We start from the raw sequence: 16,176 nt of genomic DNA on the forward strand, positions 1-16,176 counted from the left end.
TATGTATTGCATCTGGCTACATTGGAATATAAAAAAATGCGATTTGAGAGCTCTCTGCAAATATATCTCTTGTGTGTGTGTTCATGGCTTCCGAAGCTTTCTTTCAGTCACCACATGAGATTTGAAGCTGCAAAGCACAACATAGCAAGAAAAAGTTAGCTCAAACTTGAGTAAATTTAAATTTAAATCAATGTAAAAAAGGATTGATAACATTTACATAACATAATAGTTGTAGTTTAGAGATGACCAGCATTGGAGATGGTCCAGTTATAATCACCATCAATAGCCCAAAAGAAGTAGCCACGAATGCCAAGGTTCCTAGCATAAGCAATCTTGGCAGCCACAGTCCTCTCATCATCGTATCCCACCCAATTATCACCCGCCACGGAGTACATCGACTCCGTCTCCACGTCATGCACGACCATCGCGTTGTTAGTCCAATTAAACTCCACCACCTCAGCATAAGTCAGCATACATGGCTCATCACTGCCAGGCCCCACGCCGACAGCCGCAGCACCCACACCGTGGACCCCACGGTTCCTGAGCTTCCACGTCCTCCCATAAAGGGGCAGCCCCATGACCAGCTTCCTGAGAGGCACCCCGGCCCGGATCCACGACCCGAGCCTGTAGCTCGTGCTCATGTTGCCGTTCGGGTCTAACAGGGCCGAATGGGCTCCGGTGAAGGACGTGTTCCACGAGCCGTGGTAGTCGTAGTTCATGACGTTGATCAAGTCCAGATTCCTGCTCATCGAGGCCGCCGGGAATGCCCGCGGCACACCCCAGGAGAACTCGGCCGAGTAGTACACCGTGGCTGTGAGGAGGAGCGGCCTCCGCCTTGTGTTGGCCGCCTCGTTCTGCACCGCCTCGCGCCACTGGTCCAGCAGGAATCCCAAATTTTCCATTTCCGTGGGAGTTTGAGGGAACTCCCAATCTAAATCTACTCCATCAAATCTGTTCAACAACAAACCTGAATTTTAGGGCCAATACATACATAATTAGTTAACAAAGACGAGATAAGAAACCCTAAATTTCTTGCGACTTGGATGCTGGAGTGAATGAAATCTGCGCGTGGCGTGAGGAACGGTTGGAGGCGAGACGGGAGAAAAGGGCGGTGCCCTCGGAAGCGCCACCTACAGAGAAGAGTGTGATGAGGGGAGGATTGGCTGCATGGAGAGTGGAGGTGAAGTTGCGAAGTAGTGGAGCTTGGGTTTGGTCTATTTGGAATTGGAAGGTGGAGTTGTGTGGATTGAGAAATGCGTAGAAGATGTGAGTGTAATGCTTGGTTTTGATGGAGGAGGGGTCCATGTTAGACCATGAAGGGTAATACACGCCTTTGATTGCTGCTGCCATTCTTGGAGTTGGAAGCTAACTGTGGGTTATGATTGCTATGCATATGGCTATGTGTGTATATATATATATATCCTTGTCTGTGGAGAGAGATGCGTTTGAAAGTTTCTTTTGAAGTTGATGCATTACCAATGTTGAATAGTACTTCTTTCACCAGCCTTCCCTATCGTTTATAAATCAATTGGGATATTTTTAAGCCGCGTTCAACTTTAACTTAAGAAACTTTCAAACCTACATATATATAGTTGCATCATTTCATTGTAATCTAATTGGATACACAAAATTATTAACGCGTCCTTCAATTTAAATAGATCTCTACATAAGCCTTTAGTTGTTCCATCGATTTGGATTTGAGTCATGCATTTGATTAAAGTATCATTGTAAACCTCTCAAAAGAACAATGCCTTCTTCCAATTAATTTATAATATCATATTCACGGACGACATTTAAGGAGTTAGAGTCTAATTAGATCAAAATCATTATTTCATTTTAGTTTTAAGTAGGTGACTCACCTCGCCTAACTTTGTGTAAGCAATACTCTCCAAGTGTACGAAGCTATATGATACTGTAGTAAAAGCAACCTAGAGTATCATGTTCATGTGGACTAATTAGCACTTCAATAGCTCGAATTATAATCGTTCAACATCTAGACGACAGAAAGGGGTTTGTTTTAGGATTCTAAAATTACTAACTAAAGCAATAAAAGTAAAACAAAGCAAAAGACAATTTGGTTGTGATTAAAATATACAGAAGAAGCATAGCTTTCGGAAGTAACGGACAAGTCTCTGTTTTGATTCAATTAACTAAACCTATTACCTACTTTGTGTCTCTAGGGTTGCAAGGAAAGTCGCGATCCTAGGATAACCTCTCTCTCGAATGCACTTATTTAGTAGATTAAATTCTGCTCCCTCCGTCCCACTCCCACTCCCACTCCCACTCCCACTCAAGATGTCCATATTCTTGAGTGACACGGGATTTCAGTAGAAGTTGTTAGGTGGAGTAAATACAGAGAAAAAAGTAGTTATATTTTTTAATGAGGAGATAGGAGAGAGAGAGATTCTTTCCAAATATAAAAAGTGGACTTCTTGAGTGAGACAAACTAAAAAAGAAAGATGAATATCATGAATAGGACGGAGGTAGTAATTACAAAGTCTCATTCCAATAGATTAGACTCTATCTCCTTAAACTCCCAGACTGATGCACTTTTTATTAACACTAAATAAACCTGCAAGTATACAGAGTATATATAATATAGCTAAAAGTCAGTACCGAATATCGAACACGGGGAATAAAGTCACAGACTGACTACCTTCTACTAAGCTTTGTTCACTATTTGGAAAATCGAGTATTTTGGAGATTTTGAAAACTAAAAACAGTTTGAAAGCAATAAACTACTAAATGCAAATAATTAAAAAGGTAAAAGTATGAGAGATAAGAGAATTCCAGGGATGTGCGTTCACAATTATGTTAGAGTTTGTATACTAGAAATCACCTTTCGAGTGATTGAATACTGTAAAACTCTATATTTTATTTTTCAATGGATGCAACGGATTATTTTTATCATAATGTTGTTATGTTTTACATTTAATGAATGTTTATTGCATATTTAAATGTATAAGCAACATAACAAAGTCTAAGTCTTTGTTTTAGTAGACCGGTTATGGGCGTCGTCCACTTTAAGGTAACACGGTCAGTTCTGAATAAAGAAAAATAAGAATTTCACAACCTAGATAGGCCTAGACTACCTATCGTGAAAGGTTGTAATGTCAGTTTGCATATTTCTAAGCCTTACTGAAATAAGATGACATTGGTGTGGTATAGCACTGAATTGGATCTAACAGCAAGACGAGTCTTTATGCTATCTACTGAAAGACGAGGTCTTGATAATTAATTTCTTAATCAATATACGTTAGCATTGAGCATACTGTATTGATTATGCACTACTTTGACTTATCAAATGGTGCGGGTTTTTCGCAACCCAAGAATCCTGGTATATTGGGTAGTGGTGATTATTATCTAGCGGTGCTAGGATTTCTATTATATTGAATCGTGCACGAGGTGAGTCTCGTTTGATAACGTCCACAAGAGGAGCTCGAAACAAGGTTTTATTATTCGGAACCTAGCCAGTTGGATCTAACAGCAAGACGAGTCTTTATGCTATCTACTGAAAGACGAGGTCTTGATAATTAATTTCTTAATCAATGTACGTTAGCATTGAGCATACTGTATTGATTATGCACTACTTTGACTTATCAAATGGTGCGGGGTTTTCGCAACCCAAGAATCCTGGTATATTGGGTAGTGGTGATTATTATCTAGCGGTGCTAGGATTGCTATTATATTGAATCGTGCGCGAGGTGAGTCTCGTTTGATAACGTCCACAAGAGGAGCTCGAAACAAGGTTTTATTATTCGGAACCTAGCCAGTTGGAGTTTGATTACTGCATGAATAATAAAGAAGTGTTTCATGCAAAGTCTACTATTGGAGTTAATAATATGTTAAATTAATTAAGTTCATAGCAGACATTAATTAATTAATGGACGTTTCTATCTTAAGTACGGAAAATGAACGACAAATAAATAGAATCCTGGAATACTTGTAATTTCGGATTTGGATGGGCAGTGCAATATTACTTCTGTAGTGGCTGCTCGTAATATTCCAATATAAGCTTATATTAAAATTGTGGGTTCAATTTAATTAGTAAGAAGCTAATTGGGGGAGGCCATATCCAAATTCTTCCATAGATCCTTGACTGGGCCCAATATGTGACTTAATATAAATAGGAGAATAAAGAAGAGAGAAAACACACTTAATATTTCTCCAAATTTTCGTCCCCCTCTCCCTGCACAAGAAGGACGATTTTTTTCAGCTCCCTCCGTGAGCAATTTTCGTCTTCTTTATTTAAGTCCTAGTATTCTGGTGAGATCAGCCCACACTGATATCAGTTTACAGTCCGCGAACTAGTCAGAAGATCTGTGGTTTAGTACTCAAGATCTTCACGTGGAGAAGGCGCTAGCCAACTTCGATTCTTTGGATAATTAACGAGGTGAATTGGCTAACTCCGTAGTAAGCATATTTTAGATTTCAATTACGCTAAAGCATGATAAAATTCAAGTTAGTGAGAATTACGCGAATAGATTTTGTCTAAATAATCTGCTAAATAGATCAAGATATTATGTGATCAAACAAGTGCATGCTTCCGCTACCAACCCTTTCCAGTTATGGTTATACAAATTCCAACTACAATACCCTAGCACAGTTTATACTTCGATAGAACGAGTCACCTAAGTTTTGCTCATGCGGTACAAGTGTAGATTACTAACACTAGGGTTGTCAATCCTAGATCCGTAACTCCTAAAAGCTCCTAAGACCCTTATAAAGTCCTCACTCTCAATTAACAGTGTCGTTTTAAGGGAAGCTAATTGTAGTGTCTAAGTGGATCTAATTCGCCAACCTCCTCTCACGATTATATAGCAAGTTATATTAAATCATCACTGAATGTGTCACTCAAACGTGAAGTATTATAGAACGACTTAGGGAAGAAACGAAGTAAAAAATAAAACGTATATTAAATAGCAAAACGGAATTGTATAACCAAAGTCGTTACTAACACATCCCTAGAATCCTATGAATTTAGTTACACATAATTGAATAAGCTAAAAACATAGAATGAATGGAAAATAAAGTGAACATAAGAACTAAAGCAATAAAACCCAAATGTTGAATCCTTGTAGCCTTGATCTTCTCTTGATTCCTTCTTCAACCTCTTGCACAATGAAGAACTCTCTCAATTTTATGCTCTAAAATTATATGGCAAAAAGAAGATGCTAATGAAGAGGTTTTAGGGGCTATTTATAGAGGGAAAATCAAGCTCCATCAAATAAGACAAAAAGTGGCTAAGTTTGGTAAATCTTGGGGAGAAAGTAGGTCAATTTCGTGCCCCGCGTTTTCGCAGCTGGCCGTTGTACCTTGGCCAACGGTCGCTGCACAATGATCCGTAGCCTCTGCCTCTTGGTAGCGGTCGCTACACTGTGTTGCAGCGGTCATTGTGAATATTCCAGTAGCTTCGGAAACTCTTCGAGCGGTCGTTGCGCACACCCCAGCGGTCGCTGGGCGTGTTCTTCGTTTCAGCACAACTTTCTCCGGAGCGGACAGCTACTGGTTCGGCAGTCGCTGGGCCCCAGCGATCGTTGTGCATGTTGCAGCGGACCGCTGGGCATCTTGAATGCTCCAGATTTCCAACTTCGACCTTTTGCTGTCTTTTAGGCGCACAAATCTCACAAAACACGTCAAAATACCAAAATAGAGAAAATATGCAAAATATGGACATGAATTGTGGTTTTGACATTAAAAACAGACCAAATAAAGGCCTTAAAATAGTGCAAAATCCGAGTGTATCACAGACCTAAATCCCTCATAAAGGATCCCCTCTCTCGAGTGTAGATAATTTAAGTGATGATCGTTCCCTTAGCCATGTAAAGCTAACTATCTCTTGATTAATTTAGCTAAACAAGCATAGTTTTCATGTTGATTAGGCAAAAGAACAGTAAAAGCACAAGAACACTCAAAACAATCATAAGAGCTAGCTAAAAAGGTTCAATTGCATAAATCAAAACATAAATTTGTAGCCTTCACGAAAACATAGAAAGGTTTTTAACTACTCTTGTTCATAAGTAATCTAGCAAAATATTAGATTGATAACAATAAAAACATGAACAATAGGAGAATGGATGTCATGGAGAAAGCTGGACGGTTGGAAGTCTTCTGGGTGCCTTCATCTTGCTCTGCGACGAAGGTATGATGATTAGGATGTAACGCCCCACTTTTCGAACCCTAATTTTGGAACCCTATGACATTGCATTTATTGCTTTGATTGTCGCAATTAAATGGCGAATCGTTATGTGTTTGCTTTGGTGACCTAATTTTGATTTGACCGAGTCAAATTCGTTGATTTTATGACGTGGCTTAAATTAATTGATGTGGAATGAAATATATTGCGGTAACTTATTTTTTTAAGGGGAGTGAGATTTAATTAGGATCATAAATAATTACCTTGCCCTTTTGTGGAGAAAATTTCGACCACTATTGGTTATTGGAGAGGAATTCTTTTCTTGGATTTAATTATTTGTGTTGGGATAATTGTCCAAATTAAATCCAAAGCCTAATTATCTTATTTCTTCATGATAAAAATCGGCCCTATTATTTTTCCTAAGGCAGATTTCGAAATTTCCTAATTTGTGGGAGAAGGAAATTATTCATTATTTATTTTGATCCCTTAATTATTTTCTTTCCATGATTTAAATTGGAATATCCTAGCAAATCTTGCCTTGTCTTATTTTGTTAAAGATTTGGAAATTATTCCTTGGGGAAGGAGTTAAATCACACGCCTACTACCATTTAATTTGGGGAGAATTTGTATTAATTTTCCTGCTCCGTATTATTTTATTCTGCTCCGTGAAAATACCAAATTAAATCAAAGGCTAGTTAATTAGCCATGATTTTTGAAAATCTCACCTTAATTCCTCCCTCCAATTCACGCCAATTCCTCCCTCAAATCTCCTCCAAATATCTTTTAAATCCTCCACATCTTCATGCAATTAAATGGGAGATTTTATTCTAACCTTATAAATATAACCAACCCCAAACCCTAGCCCCAAATCACACGCCCCCTCCCCTTGCTCCACTTCTCTCCCGCTTGTTCTTCCACTCTACTCAAAGATCCTTTCGAATTTCCAGGAGATTGTTGAAGAAGCAAGACTTTTATTCGTTCCTACCGTGTGTTTCGTCCAAAGAAGGTAAAATCAAACCTCCATTCTTCATCCTCTCCATCCCAACTCTTCTTTTTTTTCCCTCATGCATCTAGTGAGTGTAGGGATTTAAAATCTAAGGGATTTAATCGGTGGGAATTTGTGTTTGTATGTGTGTATGCGTTTTGAATGAAATCGTATGATGATCTAATGAATCTATGGTGAATGATATATGATGTTATGAAAACATGAGTGTGAGGACTCTTTTAAGCATGTTTGTGTGTTAAAACCATGAAAAGGTTGTGTTTGAATGAATGGGGATAAAACCCTAATTCGAAATTTTGAAGCATTTAAAACTGTGAATTCGGACAGTAGGTTCCGATACGTATTAGACCCACCAAATGAACTCCAATTTGATCGATTCTTTTTCCTGAGTAAACTTCATGATGATGTTTTTTGTGTTGTGTGTGAATTTCAACTCATTTGGATAAAAATTTGATTTTTGGTGAATTTTTAAAGTTGACTGCGCAATTCTGGCAGAAACTGTTTTCTCGACCAGTAGGTTACGTTTTCTATTTGGTCGACCTAAAAAGGTTATTTTGGCGTGATTTTTAAACTGGAAGTTATTTGATGAGTCTACTGCTTTGTGGTAAAGTTTTAGCCCCAACGGAAGTCGGGTGAAGTTTTAATAATTTTTACAAATGGTTGCGCAGTGCTGCCAGATTTCTATCTTGACAAAAACACTATGTTGTTATAAGTGAATTACTTGATTGATATATGTGATGACATGATGCGCTGTTCAAAGGGGGGAAAAGGGAAAACGATAGAGACATGCATAATATTAAGTCGATGGTTGTGACTGATAAGATATATATATTATCCAAAGGTAATAACTCGTGCGCGAAGCGTGATAACAAAGGGAAAGCAGTAGTCGAAATCTAAACGGTCGAGGTGGGCTTCTTTTCTACCCTACATTTTTGTGGGTTTTCTTTTACTAAAATCTTTTACGTATGACTGTGGAGCTATAAGGGTGGTTTAAAGCGATTATCATGCCGTGATTTGTTTTAACGTGTCTATCTGATGTGGCTGTTGCCACTGTTATATAAATCGAATTCGGGTCCTCGTAGGGCCGCAAACCCTACTTGGATTAGTGTACACCTATGGTAGACTGTGTGCTAGCGTACGGGCTGGCCGGTCTACTGACCTGGTTTGCGGCCGCATTCCTTGTCATGTATTGGCAGATATGATTGATGACGATGGGGAAAAATGACTGCGCAGTCGCTATTTTGAACAATGGAAAATATTTTGGTGCCTCGGGCCTTTATAAAGCTCAAACCCCGATGGTTACCTACGTATGGCATGATAATATGTACTCTTATTTAAAATGTTTTCGGCATGAGCCACTGAGTATTTTCAAAAGTACTCAGCCCTGCATATGTTTTCTCTATGTGCAGGTTGAGCAACGACGAGCGGTTGGCGGTGTTGAGCAGAATTAATAAAATGCTATGGTTGTTTTGAAACTCCGAGTGTCGTTGTGTCTTCACACATGACTTCACTCTTCTCTTAGATGCTTCCGCTGTGATATTTTCTTTACTTATATTTTTATTTAACTATGAAACTGTTTGGTTGAAAGTTGAAAACTTGCTACCTTTTAATAATGTCAAATCTTTGGTCTTTGCATTTATTTTCACATAAATATCTTTGGTCGTTTAATTATTAAACTTAAATTTTTGGTCAAACCTTTATTGAAACCCTAGTCTTCTATGCCCGTTCATTAAGCCCCTTTAAGTCGCGATCGCCCGCTTTTATTAACCCTAGGGGGCGGTCGTGACATAGGACGTGTGTGCGCTTTTGGAGGTGTGTTTGCGGCCCGGCCCTTAAATAGGTAGAAATCTGAAATTGAATCGAACTTATCCGCCGCAAGTCGCTAGGTTGCAACTCTGCGACTCGCTGGCCCATTCTGAATTCTTGTGTCATCCCAGCGAGTCGCTAACTTGTAAGTCAGCGAGACTCCAACATAAAATGAATACAAACTTAATCTTTAACTCTTTACTTTAAGATCGTACTAATAATCTTATCTTGTAATTATAACTTAATATTATTGTATGTAAACAAACTGAATATAATTATTTTAAGTTTGGACCCTATCACCCTTTTTTCTAGTATTCTTATATGGAATATTAGTTACATATTCTCAACAAAGAAAGTGATTTGCTATATTGATTTTCTCTGGTATTTTGAGTGGAGAAAATCTATTTATCTATGTATGCATGTGCTATTTTCTTCTTCTCTGTCATGTTTCTTTGTTCTGTTTTGGCAAACACCAAATATCATGAATCTCCATAATACCATGAAATCAAAGGTGTATTAATCTCGTTAATTATTAGAATTCAATGTGTTTACATGTAACGACACAACACACAACCATTTTTGGGGAAATAATATACGACTTAATTATCCCCATAAATACATGCATATAAACCCTTCTTTCTCTAAGTAGCCGGCAATGAATAATTTGATTAGTGCAATGGAAGAAACAGATGCGGTGCAAGCAAAGAAGGTGTGGGAATCGGTGAAGCTGTACACAGTTCGATGCGGTTTATGTTCCAAGTGGAGACTCATCCCCTCCAAACACAAATACGAAGAGATTAGGGCTTAATTGGGCGAACAGATGTTTGAATGCGAGAGAGCTCGAGATGTAAACCAGGATGACACTAACCTCAGGTGGCAGCTCATTTTAAGGATTAGGGCTGAAGGCGGCACCAAATTTGCTGATGTGTCAGTTGCATTGCATCCCTTTTTTTGGTTGGTTTGAGATTGATTTTATTTATTTATTCACAGGTATTATGTTTCTCCATCAAACAAGAGGCTACGTTCTATGGTTGAACTCAGAAGGTCGTTCTATTTTCTCTTTGATGTGCATAATTAGATTAATCAACATTTTGAATCCAAACCCCTTAAAATTGTATTTGTGGAATTCAATTTGCAATGCTTTAATTAATTCAGGTATATGGAAGACAATCCAAGGTATGTGGAAGAAAAGATGAAGCTGTCGCAGTTCTCTTTTCAACAACCGGTGCCACTCGATGATAAATATGTAGCAAAAACAACAAAATATTCGTGATCTTGGTAATGGTATTGGTAGGTGCATCCTCTTCATCTTTGCTCTTCTTCTCAATATTAATTCTGCTTTCTTAATTAGGAGTGACTGCTCAAAATGGCAATATTGGTGGTGGAGGAAAGCTTGGTCAACTACCTTTTCAAAATAATTAAGAGGTACTAATACATTTATTAATTAATTGATGGCATATATACATGCATTAATTACTAATATGATATGATTCATTAGTAGCTCAACCTCTTTATTATTTATTTATTTCCTTTCAACGTATACAGGGATTTTGATGCTTCTGATCGAGGGAGATCGATCTCAATTAAGTGCAGAAATCAAGCTGTATTGCATTCATTTGGGCTTAATAGGAAATTAATTGTGGTTGTGTATTTTCTTAAAAGATTCATCATGTTGGTACGAGTAGAGTCTCATGCATTGACTTTCAAAATATACTCAAAATAATTCTATTTGTGTTGGTAATTACTATGTGGGCTTGAGCAAACAAAAATACACATTAAATTTATAAAAAATGTTGCAGGCAAAAATGTCACCTAAATTAATATTTGTGATTAATCAATCAAATGATGGCATAAAACCAATAATTTAATTCTAAAGATGCGAATTACCGAATGTGGCCTCTAAAGAGAATATGAAGGGTGTGAAAAAATGCGCACATGTTAGTGCTCAGCGATTGCACGTGGTTACACGCGCCGCTGTAGAATCTCCCCTCCGCAGGCCTCTACCTTCTGTTGCTGCAACCTTCCTATGCCTACCTCCTGCCGCATCGCCGTCGTCGGCGACGTCGTAATCTCTCTCCACTTCTCTGTGATTGAATTTTTTAACTTTTGAAAACGATTGCTGACTCTTTTCCCCCTCGAAGCATGATGATTGGAGCTTCGAAGAGGATACCAAAGCTCTGCAACTGTTGAAGGTTTTTTTTCTCGCTATTACTACTTTATGTGATCAATTTATTGGTACTTTGTTTTGATTCAGTTTATCTGTGGTCAACTCTCTTTTTTAATGTAATTGATGACTAGCTGTCGATTACATGAATTGATTTCTTATTTGAGTGAGGAAAGTTTTGCATTCTCTGTGATTTGTTGATCATGAGAAAGTTATCAGCAGATTCTTGTTGGAATTGCGATTTACTTATTAAATTGAGAAAAAGTTCTGTAAAAGGAGTGAAAAGTGTTTGTTTTGATTGACTTGGTACTTTCCATGATTTTCTCTCATCAAAACTTGGAACTTTCATCAGTTAAATGGGACAGTTATGGAATTGCGATTTACTTAGGCTATCCACAATGGCGCCTAGCGCACCGCCTAGCCGAGCGCCGGCGCTAGGCGGTCGCTAGGCGAACCATTGCAGCTTCCGAAAACCGCCGAGCGGTTTTTCGGAATTAAAAATCGCCTAGCGCTAGGCGGTCGACGGGCGCTGGGCGATGCGCTGGGCGATCCGCTCGGCGCCATTGCAGCGTCGGGATCGCCCAGCGGTTTTTTTGTTTTTTTTTTAAATTTTCGAGACACTATATATACGCGATTTGCACTTCATTTTTATTCGCACCACTTGTATTAACGAATACTCTCTCTATCTTAATTTCTATACAAGATCAACACCGAGAAATGGATCTAAACAACGAGCCTAGTTCAGGGACGAGTGATTTTTTTTAAGTAATGTACTTTTTTTTAATGTAATTTTTATTATTAATGTACTTTTTTAAAATTTTAGTACTTTTTAAAATTTATTGTACTTTTTAATTTGTTGTACTTTTTTTTAAAATTAAAATAGTATTATTAATGTTTCCCGTATATGTCTCGTAAATTAAATTCCGTATATTGTGTTATTAGTGATGTGGCTATTGATGTGGCTGGGCTATTTATGATATGGCTAGGCTATGGCTGGGCTATTTCTGATGTGGCAGGAGGATTTTTAGTATTGATGATGTGGCAGGAGGAGTTTGTGGCTGGGCTATGGCTGGGTTATTGCTGGGCTATCACCACTGTGGATACCCTTATTAAATTGAGAAAAAGTTATGTAAAAGGAGTGAAAAGTGTTTGTTTTGATTGACTTGGTACTTTCCATGATTTTCTCTCATCAAAACTTGGAACTTTCATCAGTTAAATGGGACAGTTATCGTGGGAAGTGATAGTCCCCACTCTTTGTTGGTCCCTATGCTTAGGAAATAATAATAACTTTTGAGAACTCAGAGGAATCCGTTTATCAGGTATGGGAAGAGGATTCAACTGGATGTGGAATAGTACACTTTCATCTTCTCAGTATTCTTATGTTTTGTGTGTTTCCTTGTTCCTATGTGGAGTAAAAAATTTTCTTACAATTATTAAAGTTACTTTTCTCATTAAATAAAATCAACTTGGCTACACCCCTCGCAGTTTCTTTTAATGTTTTTATACTCTCTGGATTTCTTCTTGTAATAAATGTTTCTGGGGAATGCAGCCGGATCTTGTGCTGTTCACAGGCAGGTGATCTCTTCTTCACTCTCTAGTCAGGCTGTTTGTTGATGGGCATGCCAGCTGAGCTGAGTCATCTCATCCTGCATTTATCTAGATTAATTTGAGGGGTACCTTAGATTCTGTTGGTTCGCTTATGCTGTGGGATTTTTCTTCAGGTGATTTTGGCAATGAGAATGTTGAACTTGTTAAACGTATTTCAACTGTTGATTTTGCAAAAGCAGTCATTTTGGGGAACCATGATGCCTGGAACACCCAGAAGTTCTCTGCGAGGTTAGCTTAAATGATGAATGAAATCCCTGAAATAGAGTTATTGCGTTCGTTTTCCATGATTAAGTAAGAATCACTCTACATTTTCCTTTTCTGGGTGGGTTCCACAGGGTGGTTGGATGGTTAAAGAGTTTATAAGCTCAACCAAACACCCACTAAGTTGGATGATCAATTATGATATGGACATGCATCATGCTCTGAGATCTGCCGACCATCCATGTATCGGCTTCAGAGTCCACCTACACTAGCAGTCTACTTGGATGAAAAGCAAAAAATTTGCTCAATTTGTGGTGCTCCCTTATGTTTCATGCTGGTAAACATTGCTTTTGAATAGTTTGTCACACTCAATCTCAAACTTCCTTGTCCTCCAGTTTTGAAAGGATAAAATTTTCTGAACAAAATATATAATGATTTTTCAGTACTCTTTACTTGTGGAATAGGTGTTACAACTCAAGATTAATATTAGGAATCATATTGATTGCCAGAGCATTATCAATCAAACATAAAACATATTATCATATAGAGACCAGTATTGATACCGACTTGTGGCATTTGGATCCCCCCTCCGCCCCAGTTGAACGAACTATCCTAGTGAAGTCCTGATGAGATAGGTGAGCATTTACTGCAGGACTATTCCTTGGGCGTATTTCTTTAAGTATTGCCACTTTTTTGGTACTCTTTACCTTTTCTATCTTTAGTTGTAGGAAAACCATGAGACTTGGGTGTTAATTCATTCGAAAGTGAATGTTTATCAATTAGTACACTCGTATGTTCTAAAGGATCCGGCCTCTGTATTGAGCAGTGCTCTGCAGGGACTTTAATATCATGGAGTTTGTGTCTCGCAACCATTGGACTCGGCTAGTGGATACTTTAGATTAGTTATTTTCTGTTCTCTGAACTAAGATTAATACCCCTTCATCCTCTATAAAATTGTGTTATGTTCTTTCTTGTTAGGATGCCTGGATGAAATGCTTGCGATTCTAAGATGGTAATAATTTTGACAGATACTCAAACACATATATGCTGTGATTAGAAACAATAGTACATTTTTTAATGGGGAAACAAGATGAGTTTACACAGGATTCAATGTAGTCTTATGGCTTAGAAACATGATTAGCCTTGCTCCATAACATCATGTATCTGCCCTGCTTGATTTCCGCTATCTCTTGGAAATCTTCTCACTTGCTATGTTTGCATCCTATCATTAGTTGAATACATGTAAAAATTGCAAATGTGTCTGATATCTGTGGTGAATAATTACCTTCATCATTGTATGATAAGCATATAAGACAGGAAGCCCTAACTTAACCCAAAACCATGGTCAAAGGCAAAGGGTTGACTCCCTCTTATATGCTATTCCACACTTTCGTGTGAAACCGATGTGGGATCGTATCATTGTATCATCCTGTATAAATTATTTACCTTTTCTAAATGCATCATTTCTTAATGCAGGGAAAAAGATGCTGTTCAACTGCAGCTTGAATGGTAAGTCTTACAAGTCATAATTTGTAGAATTACATGTTCCACATATTTTCTTCTGCCATATTATTCGAGATGTTGAAATTGCCGTACTTTCAACAATTTGTGTATAAAATATTTGTGAACCAGCCTTGGTGATGAGCATGTTGGCTACCGTCGTATGGATTTTTCAAATCTGAAGTTGAGTATAGTTGGTGGACGGCCATTTTCTTGTGGTGGTCCACAGGTGTTCCGGAAAAAACTTCTTACTGCTAGGTCAGTAGACCATCTGTGCCACTTCTCAAATTTTATTCTTCACATATGCAATTCGCATCATCCTTTTATAGAAGCCCATTTGCTTTTCGAGCGATTTATTGAAATTTATTCTAGTCAGAAATACTTTCTTCTTTCTTATAATGTTATGCATATAGAACCAATTGATGAATAGGAAGCTATACGTAACCTATAGGCATATTTAGCACGCCATTCTCTCATCTTGACCTTACCTAATTCCTTCTGTGCACATTGCAATTGTATCCCTAGATATGGCATACATGATATGGATGGAAGTGCGGAGCGGATTTATCAAGCTGCTTTAGGAACTCCTGCTGATCATTCAGTTATATTTCTTGCTCATAACGGGCCATCAGGTGTAGTAAATTTATGGGCAAAATCTGTTTTTTCACATGGTGCCAAAGAGTTGCTTTATATTAAACTCGCAGGTAATTCACGCAGGCTTAGGTTCCAATATGGATGATATATGCGGAAAAGATTGGATACCTGGAGGTGGTGATTATGGTGACCCTGGTAATTCTGATTCTCTACTACTTGGGTTTTATTATGTTTGTTTCTCGCATTCTTAACCCCCCGTTGTTGTATTCCCTACATGTATGTGATGACAAAAATAGATTTGGCACATGCCATATCCCAACTAAAAGAGAGCACCAAATTGTCAATCAAGTTGGTAGTGTTTGGTCACGCATATAAACAGCTCGCCTCTGGAAATGGCCTTCGGAAAATGATAGTGGTTGAGGATGACAACATCGTGTACCTCAATGGAGCTGTTGTTCCAAGGGTTAAAACAATTAGCAGCAATGAACAAGGAGTTGCATCAGGCACTATACGAGCCTTCACTGTTGCTGACATATCAGACGGGAACTTGGAGAAAATCACCGAAACTTGGGTTTCAGTGATCGGAGATGACATCAGAGTAGAGGAGGAGCTGGTATTGCTTAGCAAAGGAGCGAGGCTGCTGTAGGTACCTAGAAAGAGATATTGTGACACTATCATCTATGACATTGTTCAATTTGTGTGATTTGTGGTATTAAAACAGGAGCTTTGATTTTGTGGTGGTGTTAATGTACAAAGTTGTCTGCCATTATTTATTCACTGAAAAAGATAAAAGAGCAAATTCAAAGAAACTAGTCAAAAGTAGTTAATAATGTCGAACAAAGGGAAGCAAAGGGGGTCTGCAACTGCAACAAATTTAACGAATCATATTATTGATGTATTTGACTCCTTTATTTATGAAACATTTATGCCTGTGGGTGGCCCTTTTTTGCTTCATTTTCATCTTCACTTTGATCAAGGCATGTCTTTATTGGTGCATCAACTACCATGCAACCTTGGCTTTTCGCAACTTCAGAGCATCCATTTAGTAGTAGATGAAGTCCAATTATATTCATATGGACCCTCATTAACTTTTACTAACTTATTTTACTATCAATAACAGAGACAGAGCATTTTTCAAAATAGAGTGAATTATATTTTTAGGCT

At 38.1% G+C, this 16,176-nt stretch overlaps 1 protein-coding gene and 2 pseudogenes across 3 annotated transcripts; 2 read left to right on the forward strand and 1 right to left on the reverse strand.

Annotated features, from left to right (window-relative positions):
• Positions 1–236: 236 nt before the first annotated feature.
• LOC121803899 lies at positions 237–1,350 on the reverse strand (annotated as a pseudogene).
• Positions 1,351–9,621: 8,271 nt separating this feature from the next.
• LOC121803900 lies at positions 9,622–10,218 on the forward strand (annotated as a pseudogene).
• A 613-nt stretch (positions 10,219–10,831) lies between these two features.
• Positions 10,832–15,745, forward strand: LOC121804924. 3 transcript variants are annotated; one of them, XM_042204638.1, is made up of 9 exons: positions 10,832–11,010; positions 11,087–11,137; positions 12,659–12,680; positions 12,831–12,945; positions 14,395–14,427; positions 14,551–14,676; positions 14,944–15,050; positions 15,136–15,207; positions 15,309–15,745. In XM_042204638.1, exons 1-9 carry the CDS (start codon positions 10,972–10,974, stop codon positions 15,656–15,658), a joined length of 915 nt encoding a protein of 304 aa, XP_042060572.1. In that variant the 5' UTR covers positions 10,832–10,971; the 3' UTR covers positions 15,659–15,745. The 3 variants fall into 3 exon arrangements, with proteins under 3 accessions (XP_042060572.1, XP_042060573.1, XP_042060574.1); XM_042204639.1 differs by lacking the exons at positions 10,832–11,010; positions 11,087–11,137 and adding an exon at positions 12,096–12,428 and having other exon boundaries at positions 12,659–12,945; XM_042204640.1 differs by lacking the exons at positions 10,832–11,010; positions 11,087–11,137; positions 12,659–12,680 and adding an exon at positions 13,053–13,255 and having other exon boundaries at positions 12,804–12,945.
• Positions 15,746–16,176: the final 431 nt, after the last annotated feature.

The sequence above is a fragment of the Salvia splendens genome, chromosome 5, assembly GCF_004379255.2.
Source record: "Salvia splendens isolate huo1 chromosome 5, SspV2, whole genome shotgun sequence".
In the NCBI taxonomy this organism is placed as follows: domain Eukaryota; kingdom Viridiplantae; phylum Streptophyta; class Magnoliopsida; order Lamiales; family Lamiaceae; genus Salvia; species Salvia splendens.